Source organism: Polypterus senegalus, chromosome 14 (assembly GCF_016835505.1).
Source record: "Polypterus senegalus isolate Bchr_013 chromosome 14, ASM1683550v1, whole genome shotgun sequence".
Taxonomy (NCBI): Eukaryota; Metazoa; Chordata; class Cladistia; order Polypteriformes; family Polypteridae; genus Polypterus; species Polypterus senegalus.
In genome coordinates, this window is record NC_053167.1 from 101,381,492 (window position 1) to 101,403,283 (window position 21,792).

At 39.2% G+C, this 21,792-nt stretch overlaps 1 protein-coding gene across 3 annotated transcripts in view; it reads left to right on the plus strand.

Annotated features, from left to right (window-relative positions):
- LOC120514913 (dihydropyrimidine dehydrogenase [NADP(+)]-like) overlaps positions 1 to 21,792 on the plus strand; it is a 1,294,590-nt gene that overhangs the window by 700,770 nt on the left and 572,028 nt on the right. For all 3 annotated transcript variants that reach the window (XM_039735551.1, XM_039735552.1, XM_039735553.1), the window contains one exon: positions 16,521 to 16,705. In XM_039735551.1, coding sequence (XP_039591485.1) covers positions 16,521 to 16,705 — 185 coding nt within the window. The remainder of the gene's footprint in view (positions 1 to 16,520; positions 16,706 to 21,792) is intronic.

Below are 21,792 nucleotides of genomic sequence, written 5' to 3' on the forward strand. Positions count from 1 at the left end.
CCCAAACTTCTCCAATGTAGTAAAAGGTATTTCCATTCAATCATGTCGAATGCTTTTCTGCATCCAATGATAATAATATTTCTGGGGTGTTTGATTTAGTTGGTGAGTATATTACATTAAACAGGCGTCGAAGATTTGAAGATAAGTGCGCCCCTAATAAATCCAGTTTGGTCTTGTGATATTACGAGGGAGCACTTTCTCCATCCTTCTAGCTATGATTTTAGAGAGTATTTTAACGTCGTTATTCAGAAGTGAAATTGGTCTGTATGATGCACATTGTAATAAGTCCTTATTTTGTTTTGGAAAGACAGTGATTAGTGCTTGGCGAAAGGTTTGTGGAAGAGATTGGTTATCTCTGGCTTCTGTAAATGTTGCTAATAGGAGGGAGCTAGCTGAGCGGAGAATTTCTTGTAAAACTCTGCAGGGTAGCCATCAGGGCCTGCTGCTTTTCCACCTTGGAGTGACTTTATAGCATCTAGTAATTCTGATAATGCAGAGGTTTATCAAGTTCCTCCACACTAAAAGCGTCTATTTGTGGTATCTGTAATGTATCCAGAAATGCATTAGATTGTGTATTGTCTTCTTTAAACTCAGTAGTATATAGGGATTTATAGTAGTCTCTGAAAGTGTGCATTATATTTTTGTGTTCGATGATTTTATCTCCGTTAGTGTTAGTGATTACGAGATTGCGTTGCACTTCTTGCTTGTGAATTTGTTGAGCTAAAAGCTTATTAGCTTTCTCTCCATGTTCATAATAATGATGTCTGGATTTGTAAATTAGTTGTTCAGTTTCTTTAGTTGTTGTCAAGAGGTTTAATTCTGAATGTAGAGCCTGCCTCTCCTATGTAGAGTCTCGCTTGGTAGTCTGGCATGTTCTTCATCTATTTTAGTAATTTCGCTTTTATCTCTGCTACTTTCTTGGCTTGGATTTATTTCTGTGGGAAAGATATGAGATAATCTGTCCTCTTAAGAAGGCCTTAAGAGTTTCCCAGAGTATTCCTGCAGAGATCTCAGGGGATGTATTTGTCTCTAGAAAGAATTTGATTTGTTTGGATATAAATTTCAGTACAATTCTCGTCAGCTAATAGAAGCGGTTGAGGCCATCTGGGGGTGAGTGTATGGGGCTTAGTAATTTCAGCTCCAAGATCATAGGTGCATGGTCAGAAATAACAATAGCATCGTATTTACAAGATTTAATCTTAGGCAAGAAGTTATTGTCTATAAAGAAGTAATCAATCCTTGAGTAGCAATGATGTACTGGTGAGTAGAAAGAATATGTTCTTGAATTTGGGTTTAAAACCTCCAGGGATCTGATAAGTTGTGATCAGTTATAAACTTTGTAATTATCTTTGCGGTGTTAGATGCGTTCCCCTGTGGAGGAAGTCCTATCTAAAAGTGGATTTAGAACACAATTAAAGTCCCCAGCCATTATAACTTTATGAGTGTTCAGATTGGGAATGGATGCAAATAAATTTTGTATAAATTCCTTATCATCAACATTAGGTGCATAAACATTTATCAAAATCATTTTACAGTTAGATAAGTCTCCCATGACCATTACATATCTCCCTTCAGGATCCAATACTACATCTGATGCTACAAATGGTACTGTTCTATGTATGAGAATTCCCACCCTCTAGTTTTCTTTGTAAAACTAGAATGGAACATTTGGCCAGTCCAGTCTTTTGCAGCGGAACTGATCCTTGCTTATGGGTTTCCTGTAAAAATACTATTTTAGCATTTAGACTTGTTAGGTGAGAGTACTTTCTTTCTCTTTAATTCGTGATTCAGGCCTTTAACATTCCAGCTTACGAAGTTAACTGTCCCATCATGGAGACACTGATTCTGAGTTTTTGATGTCATTTTATAGTCTTAACTGGAAGTGAGACAGTTTAGGTCTTAATTTCCTATTTCCCCAGAGTTGTTGCCATGCAGCTTATTATTACGTTGATAGTTATAATTATAAAGATTGAGAGGATAGATTAGGTATAGATCAGGCCTGCTCTCTTTCTCTCCCCCCCTTAACCTCCCACCCTCCCTTTATGCCTCCCAAAGTGAGGCTAAAACCCACTTCACACAGTCCCAGTCCTCTGACATACCCAGAGACAGAGCACGTCCAAAGCAAAACAAGCCCCATGCAGCGGCTTTAGGGTTAAAAGATAGAGATATCTGTTACCAATATAGTCTTAAAAAAAGACTTAAAATATATATATAGTCTTCAGCAATTTTAGTGCATTAAGATGATACACCCAGATAATAAACCCGGGAGATGGTGTTAAAAATGTTTCCAGAATAAGCATAACAAGTCTAAATGCAGTAATAGCAATAACAATAAAACAGCTTTCTTAATTCCTTTTCTGCTTCTTCCTTGCTAGCGAAGACATAGAATTGACCCTGCCATTCCACTTTCAGTTTTGCCAGATACAAGAGGCTGTATTTGGCTGGCTTGCCGTAACAGCTGTTTAATGTTGTAGAAGGCTGCACATTTAGTAGCTGTTGCTGGAGAAAGTCAGGGAAGATAGCGAATGTGGTTATTTTCATATATAATATCTTCCTTGTTTCTGAGGAGTGCCATCACCTCTAGCTTAAATGATAATCATTCAAAACGAACTATAAAAGATCTTTGTCTGGGTCTAATGGTGTTTGATCCGCGCTGTGTAAGCTGCTGCTATCTCAGATTCTGCTTTAAAGTCGTCCCCGATTATTTTAGAAAAAAGTTCAGCTGCGAATTTCACAGGGTTTGAACTTTCTCGATTCTCAGACAGACCTTCAATTCTGACATTATACCTCTACTCCCATCTTCCAAAGCAGCCAGTCTGTCTCCGAGTTTTTCTCCGAGTTTTTTGCATTTGGAGCTGACATTTACTGCTTTTTCCTCGGCACTGGCAGCTAAATTTTCGGCCATTTCAATCCGATTCGTGAATGTCTCCTTGAGATCCTCCAATTGATCAGTAAGCGTGCTCAGTTTAACTGAGTTTTCCTGAATGCGCTCTTCAGTTTTACCCAGCACCTGTCGAAGCTCAAGTCGCACCTCTTGACGCAGCCTTTCATTTGGCTGTTGGAATTCCTGTCGCAGCCATTCATTTGCCTGTTTCAACTCCTGTCTCACCTCCTGTCTCATTTTTTCGCTTGCCTTTGCCCTTGCTTTCTCATTAGCCTTCTCACTTTTCTTTATATCTTGCATGAGCTCAGCGAGCAACACCTTCAGTTCAAACAGTTCAATTGTGCTTTCTTGTACCATAGATGAAGCAGCAGACTCTGCTGTAGCGGTGTCCCGCTGGCTCGGCTCGCGTAATTGTGTAATTGAAGCCGTTGACTTCAAGGCCCTTTCCAGTTTCAGGTGATCTTCTCCAATCGGCAAGCTATCCAGATCTGCACTCATGATCACACCTTCGCTCCCCTTTTTGCTTCAGCCGGCGACAATGTAGCGGACCGTGGTCCCAAAGAGTCTGTGCTTTCGCCCATCTGATCCAGGTCTGTCTCTGAAAGGCCGTATCTTGAACCAGGGTTTGCTGATCTTAGCTTGGGTGTAGCTTTAGTTTTCGATTCTTTCATACCCCCCTTGTTGGCCATGTTTATATGTGCTTACATATACTGTAGTAGTCCCTCTCGGGTTGAATAAATATAGTATATCTCAGGATAATAAGCAAATAATATGAAAAATAGCACCGTTGCTATTAGGGAGCTCCACTTCAGACGTCCATCCCTTGCATCGGACGAGACCAACAGAAAATAAAGCCATTTCTAAAGACTTGAACATTCCAGGATTGAAGTGACCTCAATAATTGTGAAATGGAGATGTCTGGAACCACCAGGACTCTTCCTAGAGTTGGCTGTTCAGCCAAATCTAGTAATGGGGCAATAACAGCCTTCTTCAGGGAGGTGACCAAGAACCCCATGATTACTTTAACGGAGCTCTAAGTCCTCTGCTGAGATGGGAATACCTTTTGGAAAGACAAACATATCATCAGCACTTTAATAATCAGGTATTTATGGTGGAGTGGTTAACTCCTGCTTGGAGTATCCCAAATTGCATTAAAAAGATTCTAAGACACTGGGCAAAGAAATCTCTGGTTTGATGAGACAAAAATTGCACTATTTGGATTAAACTCCAAGTGCTATGTCTGGTAAAGACCAGCCACTGTTCATCATCTGCCTAATACCATCTCTACTGTGAAACATTTTGGTGGCAGCATCATGCTATGGGGGCACTTCTCAGTGGCAGGGATAAAGAGAATAGTCAGAATCGAGAGAAGGAGAGAGAGATCTTTGAAGAAAACCTGGTCCAGGGTGTACATGACCACAGACTGGGGCAACAGTTCATCTTTCAGCATGACAATGACCTGAAGCATACAGCCAACACAACAGTGGAGTAGCTTCAGGACAAATCCCTGAGTGCAGATAAGTGGCCTAGCTAAATCCTAGACTTAAACCCCATAGAACATGTGTGGAAACACCAGAAGACACTTCCTATCTGATGTATGGAGCTTGGGGATCTGCTAGGAAGAATTAAATAAACTTCCCAAATCCAGGTATATAAAGCATGTAGAGATCTGCCCCTAAAGACTCAAAGCTGTGGTTGCTGCCAAAGGGGCTTGTACAAAGTATTGAATTAAGGGTCTGGACACTTAAATGATTGACAGATCTCTGTTTTTTTAATAAATTTGCATAACTTTTTTAAAGCTTGTTTTTACTTTATCATTATGGATTATTAAGTTTAGATTCATTGCCAAAAATGCCAGATTCATTCAATGAAAATTAAATCAACAACACAATAAAGTGTGTATGAAGTATAAGGGTCTGAATATTTTCTAAATTTACTGCAAGTGTGAAAACCTTCTAGATGAGTGAGTTCTGCAACTTCAGAAGCATCATCTCATTTTTGAGACATGCCATAAGCACTTAAAACATCCAGCTGAGACAATGATCCTTTAACTAAACAGGGACACGTTACCTCTTCTTTAAAACATCTAGGCAAGGGATACTTCTTTAACCAACTGAATTTTATACTTACCATGAGGTCGGACTAGATGCGCATTGGCAGTTCCATTGAATACAAAGCTCCTCAAAAGAAAAAAAATGCCCATATCATCTTTAAAGCTCAAATTTAATCAAATTCATTTTAATGGATCAATTTGACATTTTTTGCAGATCAGTCTATGCTCAAAAGCCCATAATGACAAAGTGAAGTGAAAACATATTTTCAAATAAGGTTTGCAAATATAAAAAAATCAAAACCTGAAATCTCGCATTGCTCTTAGTACTCAGACCCTTTTGCTGTGGCACTCCAAACGGTGGTCAGATGCAACTTTTTATTATAATTGTCCTTGAAATATGCCTAGAACTTGATTAGAGTCCATCTGTGGATAATAGAATTGATTGGACATTATTTAGAAAGGCACACAAATACTTGTGTGTATGAAGTCCAACAATTCACACTGAATTTCAGGATGAAGACCAAACCATTAAGTCCAAGAGACTCTCTGTAGACCTCAGGGATAAAATTGTTGTGTGGTATAGATCAGGGGAAGGAGATAACACCATTTCTAAAGATCTGGGTGTTCCGAGGAGCACAGTGGCCTTACTAATGGTGAAATCAGACACATTTGGAACCACTTTCATAGACCATTCTGACCAAATTGAGTTACTGCCTATGAAGAGACTTGGTTAGGGAGGTGACCGAGAACTCAATAGTCACTCTAACAGAGATTCCTAAGTCCTCTGCTGATATGGGAGTCAGTTGGACAACCATCAGAGCAGCACTCTATCAATCAGATGTTTTGGTCTGAGTAGCTAACCGGAAGGCATTCGTGAGTAGAAGTAGCATGACAATTTATAGAACTCTGAAAGCAGGAAGAAAAAAATCTGTTGTCTGATGAGACAAAAATTCAAATCTTTGGGCAGATCTCCAATCACTATGTCTGACCAAGACCATGAACATCTTGCCACCTAATACCATGTCTGTGGTAAAGTATGGTGGTGGCAGCATCATGATATGGGGGTACCACTCAGCAGCATGGACAGGGAGTTTAGTCATAGCTGAGGGAAGGATGAAGGTCAAGTCTAGAAACATTTAAAGATTTGCAAACCACTTTATTCCTCTTATGGGTCTCATTCATCATATATATATATACATATATATATATATATATCTTCTTATATAATACGCTACCATGGCTGTCTGTTTCTCTGTCCAGGATTTTAAATCACCTGTAACTTACAAACCTTTTGAACTATTGACCTGAAATTTGGTACACATATACTACGTGACATCTACTATCTGCTTTTGGGGTGACAATTGATCTCCAAGGTTATTCCTTATTTTATTTTTATTTTATTTTATTGTAGAGTCAACTCTCGGCAGCAGCCAGCAGGGTGGCTGTGTGGCGCATGCGTGTGGGCGCCGTTCTCATCCCTAGCACCTTCGCCATCACTTCCCCTACCTCTTCATATCTTAAATCATTCTTGAGGCAGATTGAAGACTTAAGTACCAGTTTAAGTGAAAAATTAAAGAAAACATACTAAGTAATTGCAACACAAACACTGAAAAGATGCCGACGAAAGAAAAGAAAAAGCGGTGCGCTAGGGTGGAGAAAACAAGCTGCTCAGGAAGCAGCAAGCACATCAACTTCTGAGCAAACAAATGCTAAACGTACAGAGAAAGAGGATAAAAGCTAGGAATGCTCAAGTCAAGTGTATTGACTGCAAGTTATTGTGCAGTGCACCATTACTGGTATATATATATATATATATAATTTTTTCCCACCTTACGGCTATCCTCTTACAATATGAATGAAGAGAAATGTTAACATACAGTGGTAAAGGTCATTTTGAGTGCAAAATCTTGAGGTGTTTGTATTGTATGTATAAATCAGCCAGAAATTTCCTGCTGACCCTTAGAAAGGACCACTTACTATTTACTATACCCAGTTACTTCAGATTTACAGTTGCTGAAAGATGAGATGAGAGCCTGTCCCAGCAGCAACAGGTGCAATCCTGGAACAAAACCTGGACCAGGTGCCAGTCTTTGGCAATGCGCACATAACTTGAACAAGACCAGTTTGGAGTCACAAATGAATCTGCCATGCATGTGTTTGGAATGAGAGGGGAACACCAGAATACCTGAAGAAAATGTTTAAGCCCCTCACAGAAAGTGACCAAGTCAAGATTTGAACTAATGTCCAGGAGTTGAGAGGCAGCAGACCAAAGAACAGTGCCACAGTGTCACCCAGTATGTGATCTGCTTTGTTAAAATGCAAATCCCAATTAGTTTCCTACTGATACAAGCAGGTAGGCAAACATTGTTTTTTATTTTTTCCATAGCATATTTTCTACAAGAATTACTCAAATAAATGTGTCTTTTTAACAATGGAAGGCTTTAATGGGCGCAGTAGAATGCAATCATTTAATCTGTGCACAGCATGAAAGTGTATTAAAATTTTCAAATAGAACTGCTTGAAGCACAAGGCTGCTGGCATGAAGTCATCTCTACAGCCACCAGCCAGTTAATGTCACAGCTTGTCTTATCAGTGTCATTTCTGGATGGTGTAACACGAATGGTTGACATTAAATGTGACATGAAGAAGGATCCTATGTGTCTTGCCTGTGTGCAGGTTAGGTATGTATAAAAAACAAAAATACACACATTGTTTTCTGCCAGTTATTTCTAAAAACTGTGCATTGCTGGCAGATTGTGGTCAGGTGTTTTGCGAATGCAGTCTCGAAAAAGAAAATTGTTGAGTTTTATGTGCTGCTTGGCTACCTTAGAAGAAAACAATGCAGTGGGTGGTGTGGAGAGCAGAATGCACACATGGCAGCCTTGCCGTAACAGCTGGCTAACTGCACACCGTGTTGAATTTAGTACTTCCTTAAAGTGTCATTATTTTAGTCCTGCATAACACGAGGGAGCTCAGCCTTGCCTTAGGTGAAACTGCATTGCCTATGCCTGCCTGGCTTGAAGTGAGATGAGATGCATTCTCAGTGGAGTCTGTTGCTTCAATTTGATTTTTCCAGATTATTCTTTGTGATTTGAATTATTATATTTTATTACAGCAGCATGTGACAGATCACTGGCATGCTGATAAGTGAAGCCATGACCTATAAATCTCTTTTCAGACAGTACTGGAAAATTTTCCTGCATGCTCAATTTTTGATTTATTTATTTCTATCAAATTTAAAAGATATCAATCACCACATCTTTATAAATCTATCAGCATGTTTCTCTACTTGATGTAAATACACTTAGCATCTCCTACTTCTTCTTTGTCTGATGCTCTCTTTTCTTTTCCTAATATTGAAGTATTCCTGAATGACCATATTTCCCCACCCACATGTAGATGCTTAAGTTTCTTATTTTCAGCTGCTCTGCTTTGCCAACCACAGTATGCACCATCTTTAATTTCCATTAAAGCATTTGAAGCCAGGCATCTTCAGTGAGGAACTGCAATCATAAATACTGTTCTTTTAAACAAATCTCTTTAACATTTAACTGGGATAATCAATTATATAGCACTTTTCATAGTAAGTACTTTCACAAAGTGTACTTTACAAAGAAATTAACATTGAAGTAAAAGAGTAATCAACCAGTGTATTGAAAACTGACACAAGAGAATGTGGTTCACAGCTTTGATTTTATTATCATATCTCTGCATGGCGTTCTAAACACTTGTAAATGTTTAGCAAGTTCTTCAGGAAGTTTTATTATACATTCATTTTGCAGCCCTTCTTGTATGAATAAAGGCACATGGCAGGGGGACAGAAAGAAGCATTTACAGTAGTTCAAGCCATTAAAGAACTCTGGTTGGGATGCCAGTCCTTTTTTAGGTGTATTCATACTGACATATCTTTGGAAAGCTGGTGAAGAATAGCACACACAGACATGGTTAGAACTTGCAAATTACACACACACAGTAACTGGGCAATGATAATCCCTCTATCAATGTGTCAGCTCTGTTTTATAGTTATCATTCATCCATCCATCCATCCATGATAGAACACATTCTTCACAGTCATGTCAGAGTCTGTTTTTAATGTGAAGCACAAGGCAGGAGTTAATCCTGCAGAGAACGTGAGGCTATTGCATTGCACATTCAAGCACACTTCGTCGTTTACATAGGGTAACTGAGGCCTCTAAACTGTCCTAAACATATGAAAGGCGGGAGAAAAACCCACATAAACTTGCGGAGAACATGCATACAGATGTTAAACTTACTAGCATTTGGAGGCAATTTTCTACAACAGTGAGGTAGCAGCACGAGATTGAATTTTGGTTGAACCTCCATAACATTTGGCTTGTGGAGAAGGACAATCTGTTGTGATGTACCTGCCTTTATTGAGTCTTTATTTTGCTTATTTTAAGTTCCTTTCTCCAGATTTTGGTGGTGGGTGTCATATGTTGAATTAGTTTCTGTCCTTAGTTTTATTTGAATAACAGCTAAGTATGTTGATTTTTTTTCTTCATCTTTTCCCTGGACCTCACCATCTTGAGACTCTGTTTGCCTGGACATAACATCAGGTTGCTAAATCGCTTATTCCGGATGTAATGTACATCGCTTTAAATACCACCATCACAAATTCATCTCTATCCGAGTTTGCATGTTGTAGTAGTAGTGTTACTTACAGTACATATCCCAGTTCCTGACTTTTGACTTCTGTTTCTGTTGACTTCTCTTTCTTACTTTGATTACGATTTTGATTAGATGAAAGATAGATTCAATTGTTGGTTTCAGCTTTCTGGCTTTTTAAAAATTTCTTCTCCTCATCATTTCCATTTGTTCTGTTTGTCTTTTCTAAACACAACACTGCCACTTCATCATATGTTTCATCTCCTAGACACTGCATTATAATTACTCTGTTAGAGGTGGCAGCGCAACACAACTGTTCTGAGGCACGTTGTGTTTTTATCTAATAAAGTCATTACTCTTGTTTGTCTGAAAGTACTAGAAAGAAAGGAAGAGCAAATGGTGACAAATAAAATACATGAGAAATATAACAGGTTTCCAATTTGGCACTGTCACACTCTTCCAGATTTTCCATCTGCAGTGAAGGGTCTGTCTTCTGACACCATTTGCCACTGGCTCACACCTATAAGCTTGCCCCTTACATACTTCTATATTTAAATGTAAAAGCCCTGAGCTTCTGAGTATTACCTGCTAAAAGGATACTGTGATAACTGTTCTTTAGTGCTAGGTGGTGATGTCACTGTCTCTCCAAGTATGTTATAATAATATATATATGTGTGTGTATATGCACATGTGTATGTAAATGTTTATATATATATGTATATATATATTGTGAACGCTGGCCCTGGCACAGACAGACGGACAGCATATTTTCACCCACACACCGTTTATTTACAATACTATTATTTACAGTTTTTGCTCACGTGCACCCCCAGTGCCTTCTTGCACCGATTTCCCCAATGTCCAGGCCCACAGTCTCTGTGCCTTCCTGGCCGCCTCCCGTCCTCTCTCTCCAGCTCTGTCTGTTTCCTCCCGACATCCAACCCTGACTGGAGGGAGGCGCCTTATATAACGCCCCGGATGAGCCCCAGGTGTTTCCAATATCCGCTCCTTAGCCACGCCCGGCGTGGCGGAAGTGTCGGCTGTCCTCCTGGCAGCTCTCCAGGCCCACATAAAGTCTTCCCCAGCACTTCCTGGTGTGGCGGAAGTGCTGGGCTCCAGGGACAATTAGGCACTGGGGCTCCGCCTGGCGGTGGCCACGGGTCCCTACAGGGCTGGGCTTCAAAGCCCCGTACCTGAGGCCCCCTGCATAACCAGGACGGACGCCCCCACTGGTCTGGAGGAGGCACACGCCCTCCTCTGGTCCTCTGGTCCCACACGGGATAAACCAGCATCGGGCGCCGCCTGGCGGTGACCACGGCCCCTACAGGGTAGGGCTTCCATGCCCTCGACCCGCGGCCCCCAAGAGAACCAGGACGGACGCCTCGCGGTCTGGAGGAGGCACAAGCCCTCCTCACGTCCCTCCTGGCGTCCCGGCCGGGACCACAATATATATATATATATATATATATATATATATACCGTAGATCCCGAATACAGGCTGACCCAGTATATTAGCCGAACCCCTTCTCTACCTACTAAATTACATGTATTTGCCGATGACCGGTATTTAAGCCGACCCCCTTCTCCAAGCAAAATTTTCTAAATTTCCTTAAAAGTGTCTCTTCGGTAAGTTTATAATGTTTATCGGCGAGAATTTGAGACTGCCGGCATTTTTGATGGAAACCAGGAAGTGGTTGCGGAGAAGTTTGGTAAAATTAAACCTTTGTGTTGAAACTATATACGCAAATACGTACATCGGGGGTGGATTTCCGGAGACTCGTTATAAATTTGATTAACTTAAACATGCAATACAGTGGACCCTTGACTTACGAACTTAATTCGTTCGCAAAGGCTAACCCATAATGCGCTCGAACCTCCCACTGCAACACTTACTTAACCTTTTCATAATAAAAAAGGGTTGTATAATGTGCATAATTTACCAAAACACCAATAATTTTTCTAATGTACTAACCAAAAGTTATAAAAGTGCCTACTTGATTAAGCTAGGAGCATGGCGGCACGCATGGTCGCAGCTGCTCAGGGCTCTCCTTTTCAGTGCACTTTTGTTGTTTTGTACTTTTTTTGTCCTTGTTTGTGCACGATCGGTTCGCTTAACATCTGCTACACCATTCAGAACCTTATAGACATCGTGTCCAGAGCCAGACATCTGTTTCAAGTGTTTTTCATCACACGCACAACATCCTAGACAACATAGCGAGACCAGCAGGCTCTCCGTGGATTGTTGTCGGGTCTAGGAGACGACACAGACGGAGGAGGGAAAGAAAGCAGAAGCGGGGCCACAGATCCGGCGTTATGCTAAAGCTAAAAAACAACCATACAAGCCCTATACAGAACGTTTTTCTGCACTGAAGGAGCTGCTTTTAATCTCATTGTAGATGCATATAGTGACAATAAAAAGGCATTCTATTCTAGAAACAATTTCATACTGTACTCACCATTTAATTTGACATCTTTGGGCTGCAGAAAGGGAGGAGATATTTCCACACAATGTCCATCTTCGCTTCGATTGCGACGCTTTCTTACCTTCTCTTCCTTCCTTAGCAATTATGTATCTTGCTTGCATGGTCTTAATTAATTATGTATATAGGTAAATCACTGCAATGACGGAAATTATATCCACGAACACATGTATCGGACTGACGCTTACTAACGCCTCGTTGTTTGTTTACAATCGCATAGCGGATACACGTGACCACATCCGCTTTAAGCAAGATGTTGGTCATAAATCAAAAATAAAAATTTCATTTTAAACTTCCCGATAATTTATTATAAATTTTATTAATAAAATCAACAACTAAAACACTTTTTGAATAAATTCTTTATTTAATTTAAAGTACCGCATGCAAAGTTACTTCTTCATCTGAAAGATGGCTCTGTGGTTTCGTCATTATTTACTTCCGTATTCATCGGCAAAACCAGCATTGCGCTGGAAATCTTGAATCTGAAACGATACTCAGATAAACCGACCCCAAACTCCAAGCCAAAAATCTAGGACGAAATTCTCGCTTAGGATCTACGGTATATATATACAACCCCAATTCAAAGAAGTTAGGATATTGAGTAAAATGTAAATAAAAACAGAATGCAATGATTTGCAAATGTCATAAACCATTATTTTATTCACAACAGAACAGAGGAAACATATCAAATGTTTAAACTGAAAAAATTTATAATTTTAAGAAAAGAATAAGATCATTTTGAATTTGATGGCAGCAACACGTCTCAAAAAAGCTGGGGCAGGGCCAAGTTGAACACTGTACCATCCCAAATATCCATAAACATCTGACAACTGAGAAGACCATTTGCTGGACTTTTTGGAGAGGGGTGTTGTCCCATTCTTGTCTGATATAGGATTCAAAATGCTCAGCAGTCTGAGTCTCCTTTGTATTTTTTGTTTCATGATGGCCAAATGTTTTTGGTTTTGGAAAGTCTGGAGTGCAGGCAGGCCAGTTCAGCTCCCGGACTCTTCTACTATGAAGTCATGCTGTTGTAATAGATGCAGTATAGCACTGTTTTGTTAAATATGGAAGGCCTTCCCTGAAAAAGACATCATCTGGGTGAGAACATATGTTGCTCTAAAACCTCTATATACGTTTCAGCATTGATGGTGCAAGCTGCCAATTCCAAAGGCACTAATGCACCCCCATACCATCAGAGATGCAGGCTTTCAGACCGAGCGCTGATAACAAGCCAGGTGGTTCCTCTCCTCTTTAATCCAGAGGAAGCGGCGTCCATTTTTTCCAAAAATAATTTCAAAATTTGATTCGTCTGACCACAGAACAGTTTTCCACTTTGTCTAAGTTCATTTTAAATTAACTTTGGCTCAGAGTAGACAATGGTGTTTCTAGATCATGATCACATATTGCTTCTTCTTTGCATGACAGAGTTTTATCCTGCATTTGTGGATGGCACGGTAAGCTGTGTTCACAGACAATGATTTTTGGAAGTGTTCCTGAACCCATGCAGTCATTTCCATGAAAGAATCAGGTCTGTTTTAAATGCAGTGCCACCTGAAGGGCCGAAGATGAAGGCATTCAATATTGATCTTCGGCTTTCTCCCTTGAGCAGAGAGAATGCTCCGGATTCTTAGAATCTTTTGATAATATTACGTACTGTAGATATTCAAAGTCTTTGCAACTTTACATTGAGGAAAATTATTCTGATGTTGTTCCACAATTTGTAGACACAGTTTGTTTTTGCAGATTGGTGAACCTCTGCCCATCTTTACTTCTGAGAGACTCTGCCTTTCTAAGATGCTTTTTTTATACCCAATCATGTTACTGACCTGTTGCCAATTAACTGAATCAATTGCCAAATGTTTCTCCAGCTGTTTCTTTTTCAGTACCACTTACTTTTCCAGCCTTTTGTTTCAACTGCCCCAACTTTTTTGAGATATGTTGCTGCCATCAAACTCAAAATGAGCTGAAAATTTTCACAAAATGGTGAAATGTCTCCCTTTCAAAATGATATGTTTTTTATGTTCTATTGTGAATAAAATACAGGTTTATGAGATTTGTAAATCATTGCATTCTGTATTCATTTACATTTTACACAGCATCCCAACATTTATGGAATTGGGGTTGTGTATATATATATATGTCAACTGAGAAAGCACACAAGTACAGAAGAGAGGGTGGAGCTTCTTTCTGTGGCTCACTCTTTCCTAAAGTGATACTCCTTCTGCGAACATCTTGACTTTATTGTCACTAGACCAGAAGGGGCGGAGTTTGTTGCCCTCAATGGGCATGTTCTCAGAGCTGTGGGTGGACAAAGAGAGAAAACCAATGATGACAGTGCCCTGTCAAGCCCTAGAGTTGTAGTACCTCTGATGTGCCCGAATGATGACCCTCTGATGCACATGTTTGACAAAATATATATATATATTACATTCCTAGTTCTGAATCACAGTCTGATTATTTAGGTGGTTACCTGTCAGGTAACGCTTGTGATTGTCAACCAGTTGACAGACATCCACTAAGTCCTCTCAGTTGCAAGAAGTAGCTCATAGATATGTGATAAAGTATCTGCCAAATAATAGATAGATAGATAGATACAAAGAGAGCATGACACATGTTTCATCCTTTCACCACTAGGAATGTAATACTGTACTACAATCTTCACCCATTCAAATGTGCGAACCAGCCGTCGTGATGCAACACCAGAGGCTTCACCTTAGGCAAGGGGATGCAAAAGTGCGTACACCTGACACGCACCAATAAGGGCGAAACACATGTCATGTACTCTTTGTGTTATTATTATTATTATTAAGTTATTATATTGTAAAAGGAATTGACTCGACACACTTAAAAAGTTTTGGGGCAGCCACCCGTATATTATTCCTGGCTGCAAAAGATTCTTTGTTTGAATACAGAGATGTTCTCTATACCGAGTCCAAAACAGAACTGATGATGGTTTGTCAAGATGGCAGTTTTAAGGGATACGACAGGAAGTGATGTTCTTCATTAGTCAGAGTAGATGGAAGTGATAATCTTCTAGGTGCCGTAACCGGTTGTGATATTCCTCTGGGCGCCGGAACCGGAAGTGACATCATCTGTTTTAAATCAGACAGGTTTTCCTGCTGCTGGTCTGTGGAGATAACAGGAGAAAGTTTAGCGCACCCCGCCACCCCCCGGCCTGGCGTGGAATTACCTTTGCTTGGTTCATACAACCTCTTCCTAGTCGCACGTGTGTGACAATATATATAATATATATATAATTGGCACCTCCAGTCTTGGAAAGGACAACTGATTTTTCCACAGGAACCTTCCAAATAATAAAATTAGCAGTGACAGAATTGTAGGTACTGAATGTACCAGCATGGGCAGGCCAGGAATGGTATCTCCTACAAAGTCTCATGTTAGAATTTTTTGTGAGGCATTAAAACTGAGCAGTTTGGAGACCTCAAAGAAAATCAGCTACATTTTCCCAGGAAGTCAGAGTTATAAGAAAACATATAGCAACAATTACAGAGAGAAATTCAGAAATTCAGGATTAACATGATTCTTCCAGACTTCTATAAGGTAACAGTGATATTTTACTTGGGAAAAATGCATTCCTTAAGCTTGAAAAATGGACACAGGAAACTGAAGAGCTGCACTGGAGATTTGGTCTTCTAAGACCCTTGCAAGGACAGATGTATTTTGTCATAAAGCAAAATATTCATCCAATAACAAACTGCCGGCTCAACTAAGGAGTTCCTCAAGTGGTTAAAATTAAAAAACTTGCAATGGCCAATCTCCTTATCTGAATCCATTCTATTATACCTTTCACTTGCTGAAGTCAGGAACTCCCTAAATCAAACAGCAGCTAAAAATGGCAGAGGCAAATCTGTGGCAAAGCATTTCTTAAAGATAAAAAAGAAGATTTGTGATTTTAGCAGATCATTGTATGTGAAGGATTGGTGAGAAGGATTTGCAGCTATCAGGAGGGGCTTCTGACAGAGTGAGGGATATGAGTGAAGATCCATTTTTATGAAAGTATTTTCTCAGTCCACCTTTGTTATTGTTTATTTAGCAGATACCTTTATCCAAGGTGTCTTATTTCAAATGACTAAACTGACTTTACACTAAGTTTCTGCTTATATGTGATATGAAGAAAGAATCAAAGTGTTGTCTTTTACAAATATTATACATTAAACTGTTTAGCCAAGTAACATCTACATGAAAGATCACATATGCTGTAATTAAGTGCAAAATAATAGATACTTACAGTAAATTATGACTAAAATTAAATCAAAGATAAACTGTAAAAAAAAAAAGATCTAGTTAGCCAAAGAAATGGGCAGAGGAGAGGAAAACAATAACTTTATGTGCCTACTCAGAGAATGGGGATGTTTGGGATTACACGGCCATTGTTAAATGTTAGGCTTACTGTAGGTCAAAATATAATCTAGTAAGTGAATAAGTAAAATGAATTTGCTTTGTTGCTGTTTTGCAGTGAAAGAAGCCATGTCACCTATCAGACTTAACCAATGGGGTCTTCCAGATTTAGATCCAGAGACTATGCAAACCAGCGAACCATGGGTGTTTGCAGGGGGAGATGTGGCAGGCCTGGCTAATACTACGGTAGAGTCTGTGAACGATGGCAAGCAAGCTTCCTGGCATATCCATAAATACTTACAGGTACTTCAACTGAATTATTTATTTTTGCAAAGAAATGATTACTTAACTGCAGATTCATAGAACAGTCACTTTATACAGGAATTTCCAAAATCTTAAACCTCTCCCTGACTGTAGTACATTTGTTTTTATAAAATGTTCAGGCATTGATTGACAGAATTATGCAGTAAAGATTTAAATTATTGAAGCGCACAGATAATGGTAACAGCTTGAGCTGGAAATCCTATGACTTTTTAATGTATACAAATAAAGGCATAAGCTAAAATATTTATTAGTTTGAGGCAAATATATTATGTTTTACAATTTTTTATCTATAATTATAAATGTTTTGAAGGGAGAATGAACAAATGTAACAACCATCATTTAGTAAATCTCTTGTTTTTACAAAACTAATTTTTCAGTGTCTGTCCACAGATGGTTGATTCAGAGTGGTCCTACAGTGTGTATTTCATTCTTGTCATGCATTTTTGACTACATTTGCCAATAAGTAGCTTGAAATCTTAAAAATGCTTGCGCTTTTGCCTGTCATTTCTCCATTGCAAAGTGGAAGTGATCACTGGCATAGACTGTTAACTTGAGTCTGTTAAATGTGTGAATGTGTCTGTTTGAATGTATTATATGAAATACAATGTTTACCTGCTCTTTTGTTGATGGAAAAGAAGAAAATGTTACATAACTTGATGTAGGCAAAGTATAAATTATATATATATATATATACCCTCACCTAAAGGATTATTAGGAACACCTGTTCAATTTCTCAGTAATGCAATTATCTAATCAACCAATCACATGGCAGTTGCTTCAATGCATTTAGGGTGTGGTTCTGGTCAAGACAATCTCCTGAACTCCAAACTGAATGTCAGAATGGGAAAGAAAGATGATTTAAGCAATTTTGAGCGTGGCATGGTTGTTGGTGCCAGACGGGCGGTCTGAGTATTTCACAATCTGCTCAGTTACTGGGATTTTCACGCACAACCATTTCTAGGGTTTACAAAGAATGGTGTGAAAAGGGAAAAATATCCAGTATGTGGCAGTCCTGTGGGCGAAAATGCCTTGTTGATGCTAGAGGTCAGAGGAGAATGGGCCGACTGATTGAAGCTGATAGAAGAGCAACTTTGACTGAAATAACCACTCGTTACAACCGAGGTATGCAGCAAAGCATTTGTGAAGCCACAACACGCACAACCTTGAGGCGGATGGGCTACAACAGCAGAAGACCCCACCGGGTACCACTCATCTCCACTAGAAATAGGAAGAAGAGGCTACAATTTGCACGAGCTCACCAAAATTGGACAGTTGAAGACTGGAAAAATGTTGCCTGGTCTGATGAGTCTCAATTTCTGTTGAGACATTCAAATGGTAGAGTCAGAATTTGGCGTAAACAGAATGAGAACATGGATCCATCATGCCTTGTTACCACTGTGCAGGCTGGTGGTGGTGGTGTAATGGTGTGGTGGATGTTTTCTTGGCACACTTTAGGCCCCTTAGTGCCAATTGGGCATCGTTTAAATGCCACAGGCTACTGAGCATTGTTTCTGACCATGTCCATCCCTTCATGACCACCATGTACCCATCCTCTGATGGCTACTTCCAGCAGGATAATGCACCATGTCACAAAGCTCGAATCATTTCAAATTGGTTTCTTGAACATGACAATGAGTTCACTGTACTAAAATGGCCCCACAGTCACCAGATCTCAACCCAATAGAGCATCTTTGGGATGTGGTGGAACGGGAGCTTCGTGCCCTGGAAGTGCATCCCACAAATCTCCATCAACTGCAAGATGCTATCCTATCAATATGGGCCAACATTTCTAAAGAATGCTTTCAGCACCTTGTTGAATCAATGCCACGTAGAATTAAGGCAGTTCTGAAGGCGAAAGGGGTCAAACACCGTATTAGTATGGTGTTCCTAATAATCCTTTAGGTGAGTGTATATATATATATATATATATATATATATATATATAGCACTAGGATCGTGGAATAACAAGGGCTCTGAGACTGAATGTCCCCACTGGTCTGACCAGAAGTGGCAATGCCATTAACTCGAAACTGAAAAATTAGCTGTTGTAAATAGGCAACTATTTTTTGTAAAGTGCTCTCATTTAAATTACTGTATAATGTGCTCTTAAATAATACAGTTTTGGGAAAGGTAGCCAATATAATAATTGATTATTTATATTAGACATTCTGTGTCCTGTGTTTAATTTAAGTTTGTTACATACTTTCCACTTTTCCACTGACTGTGCAAAATTATATTTATATTTAAAAAGATATATTTAGAAAACAGCAGTGACATTTGTATGCAGAAGACTAGCAGTGCATTTTTACTGCCATTTCACAGTTGTTATTAGAATATTTCCCCATGTTAATGAGACTAATATTGTTCAAAACATTCAAACTTGGACTTTGTTTAAAACAATAAAAAAGAGGCTTGCTACCCCATTTCATAGGTGCTTCTGTGTGTAAATACACTGGTTTGTTTCTTTTCATGATCCATGATTTTACACCTTGAAAAGGAGTAGTACTGTACCGTGGTGAATGAGGAAAAATGATCTTGACCCAAAAAAAAAATCAATATTAAAGTAAAGCTTAAAATGCAAAATTAGAAAAGATTTCCATAAGTCAGTTCCAGAACAATGTTACTGATAATGCTAGCCCGAAATGAAAAGATGGTCAAATCAGAGGTGAATCATGATAACAGTTTGGGATAGGTTTATGACTTGATATTGTATCCAGTATGTAAATGGTAATGTGCACCAACTACCCCACATTTTCAATCCATAGAAATTCTTTTTATTCAGTATTAATTAGTTCATCAGCTGCTTTACAAACCTGGCCACAGTTCACCTCAATTCATTCAGCTCATAAATATATATAAACTAGCCATGTGCGCCCAACTACGTTGCGCGTGTTAAAGTTGTCTGTGAAGGGCTCCCTGTTTAAACGTGGCTGCCAGTCGTGAACTGGGCCCTTTGTCACAGCATTATGATTTTTATAAGTGAAACAAAATTACAAAAGAAAACCTTTGGACATTGATTCGATAGGAACGGCCTACTCGGAATCACTGTCCAAATAGTAATTATGTGGTGGTGTAGGAGCATTTCTGCTTCTGTTCGTTCACAGTCCGTCTCGTTTTCACGACGCTGTCGCTTCCTATCACAATCTCTTCTCAACCTTTCTCCAATCTCTCAGGTTGCTTTGTGGCAAGCCAAAGAGTAAGGCAATATACATGGAGCAATGGTTATAAAAGTGGGACACATAGGTATCCAGGCTCTTTAAAGCATAAATAGGGATCACTTCACTGACATGTGAGCAAGCCACGGAACAACTGTGAGATGCGCAGTACTCGCCGGCTACAACGTAACAATAATAATTTCCGGAACGTGCTGTTACGTTGTCATTCATTTTACCCACTGTCTTTTTTTCATTCATATGTTACGTAGGCACGTACCTTTTATCTTCGGCAATCTCATTCTCTAACCAGGCCTCAGGAGCTAACCAGCGTGACACTGTCCGCCACCCTGTTTCGTTATTCCGGCACATTGTTGACATCCGTGAGTAACAACATCGTACTAAACTGGAAGGTGGTCTATGCATGCATGGAATTCGCGGACAAACAAAGATCAAGATCTAAATGAAGATCTCTTTAGTTAATTTAAAGTACAACAATTTGTTTAGTTTGAATGTCTGTGTTTTGAGGTGTGACTGGAGTACTACAGTCTTCAGTAGTATAAGCATGGAGGAGATTCTTAATGCAATGCCTATGTTTTAGCTGTCTCTCTACTGCCATCTAGTGCTTCTTCTAATTCATTCGTGGACAAACAAAGATCAAGATCCAAATGAAGACTGTATATAGAGATAACACTGTAAGCTGTTTGTTTATTGTTAATCACACAAAAACAGCTGCACTAATTTTCATGAATTTTAGCAGATGCTGTCCCATTGGTCCAACTTTAAACATAGCCTATATGATATAGGGGAGAGGAGTAGTGTAATTGGAAACAAGTGCTAACATCAGGGTGTCAATTCCAGTCAGGTCACAGGAGTGTGCTGGGGCTGATGGAAGGATACTGTCTGCATGCACAATGTTTTGTACTGGCCAATGCATGAACTCATCTAAAACCCACAGGTGTAATGTTTCCCCCTTAACTATATAGATGCGTCTCATTGTCTTCCTGGATTACAGCTTTTTAAAAGAGTGTGTATATTTTTCTTTCATCATGGGTTGTATTTAGCCATGCTGAATTTACAAAAGACAGTTTTTTGGTGTTTATTTTATTCTAGACCATTTCCTGAGAAATATACAGTTCTAAAGGATGTGTGTGTGTTCCCAAACTCTTAAGGAGCAAAGTTCTTTTCTTTCAACACCCCAAAAAGTATTTATAAATCCAAAACACCATTTTTAGTGATTTTCGTAGTTGCAAAATTACACTCTAGACAATGTTTAGCATCTCTTTTACTCACCACTATCTCTTTTTTGTGATTTCATATTATAAGTGAGTTTCAGTTTAGATGAATAGATGGATGGATGGATATTGTATGTAACTAATGGAGGGAATTTTGGACTACTGGGGAAAGAAAGTGATGGTGTGCTGTTGTTCAAATATGTGGATTAGAACTTCGTCACACTGTGTACACATGGCAATTATTCTGAAATGAAATGAAAATGAAAATTACATTTTTTATGAAACCAAAACTTTACATTTTTTTTTTTTAAATCCATTGCTATTGTATACCTGCATATCATAACTATGTGCAACAGAGATAAGCCACGATGAAACAGTGTTAGTAACTTTTGCTGTTTCTTGGTGTTAGACATTTATTTAACTCCATTTTATACTGAGGTAGTTATAATTTTAGAATTTGAAGCCAATACAGCATCTTGACTTGTACCAATCCTAAAATCAATATGTATTGAATCAACTTTAAATTCTCTTTATAAAATGATTGAATACCACCACTGGCGCTGTCTCCTGCAAAAACACAGAAACATGCAGTAATGTCTGTGAATGTGAATCCCAGTCCCTGTGGCCCTCATACTGTAGATGCTTTCTGTGGTGCGTGGATTCAATTATTCAACAAGCC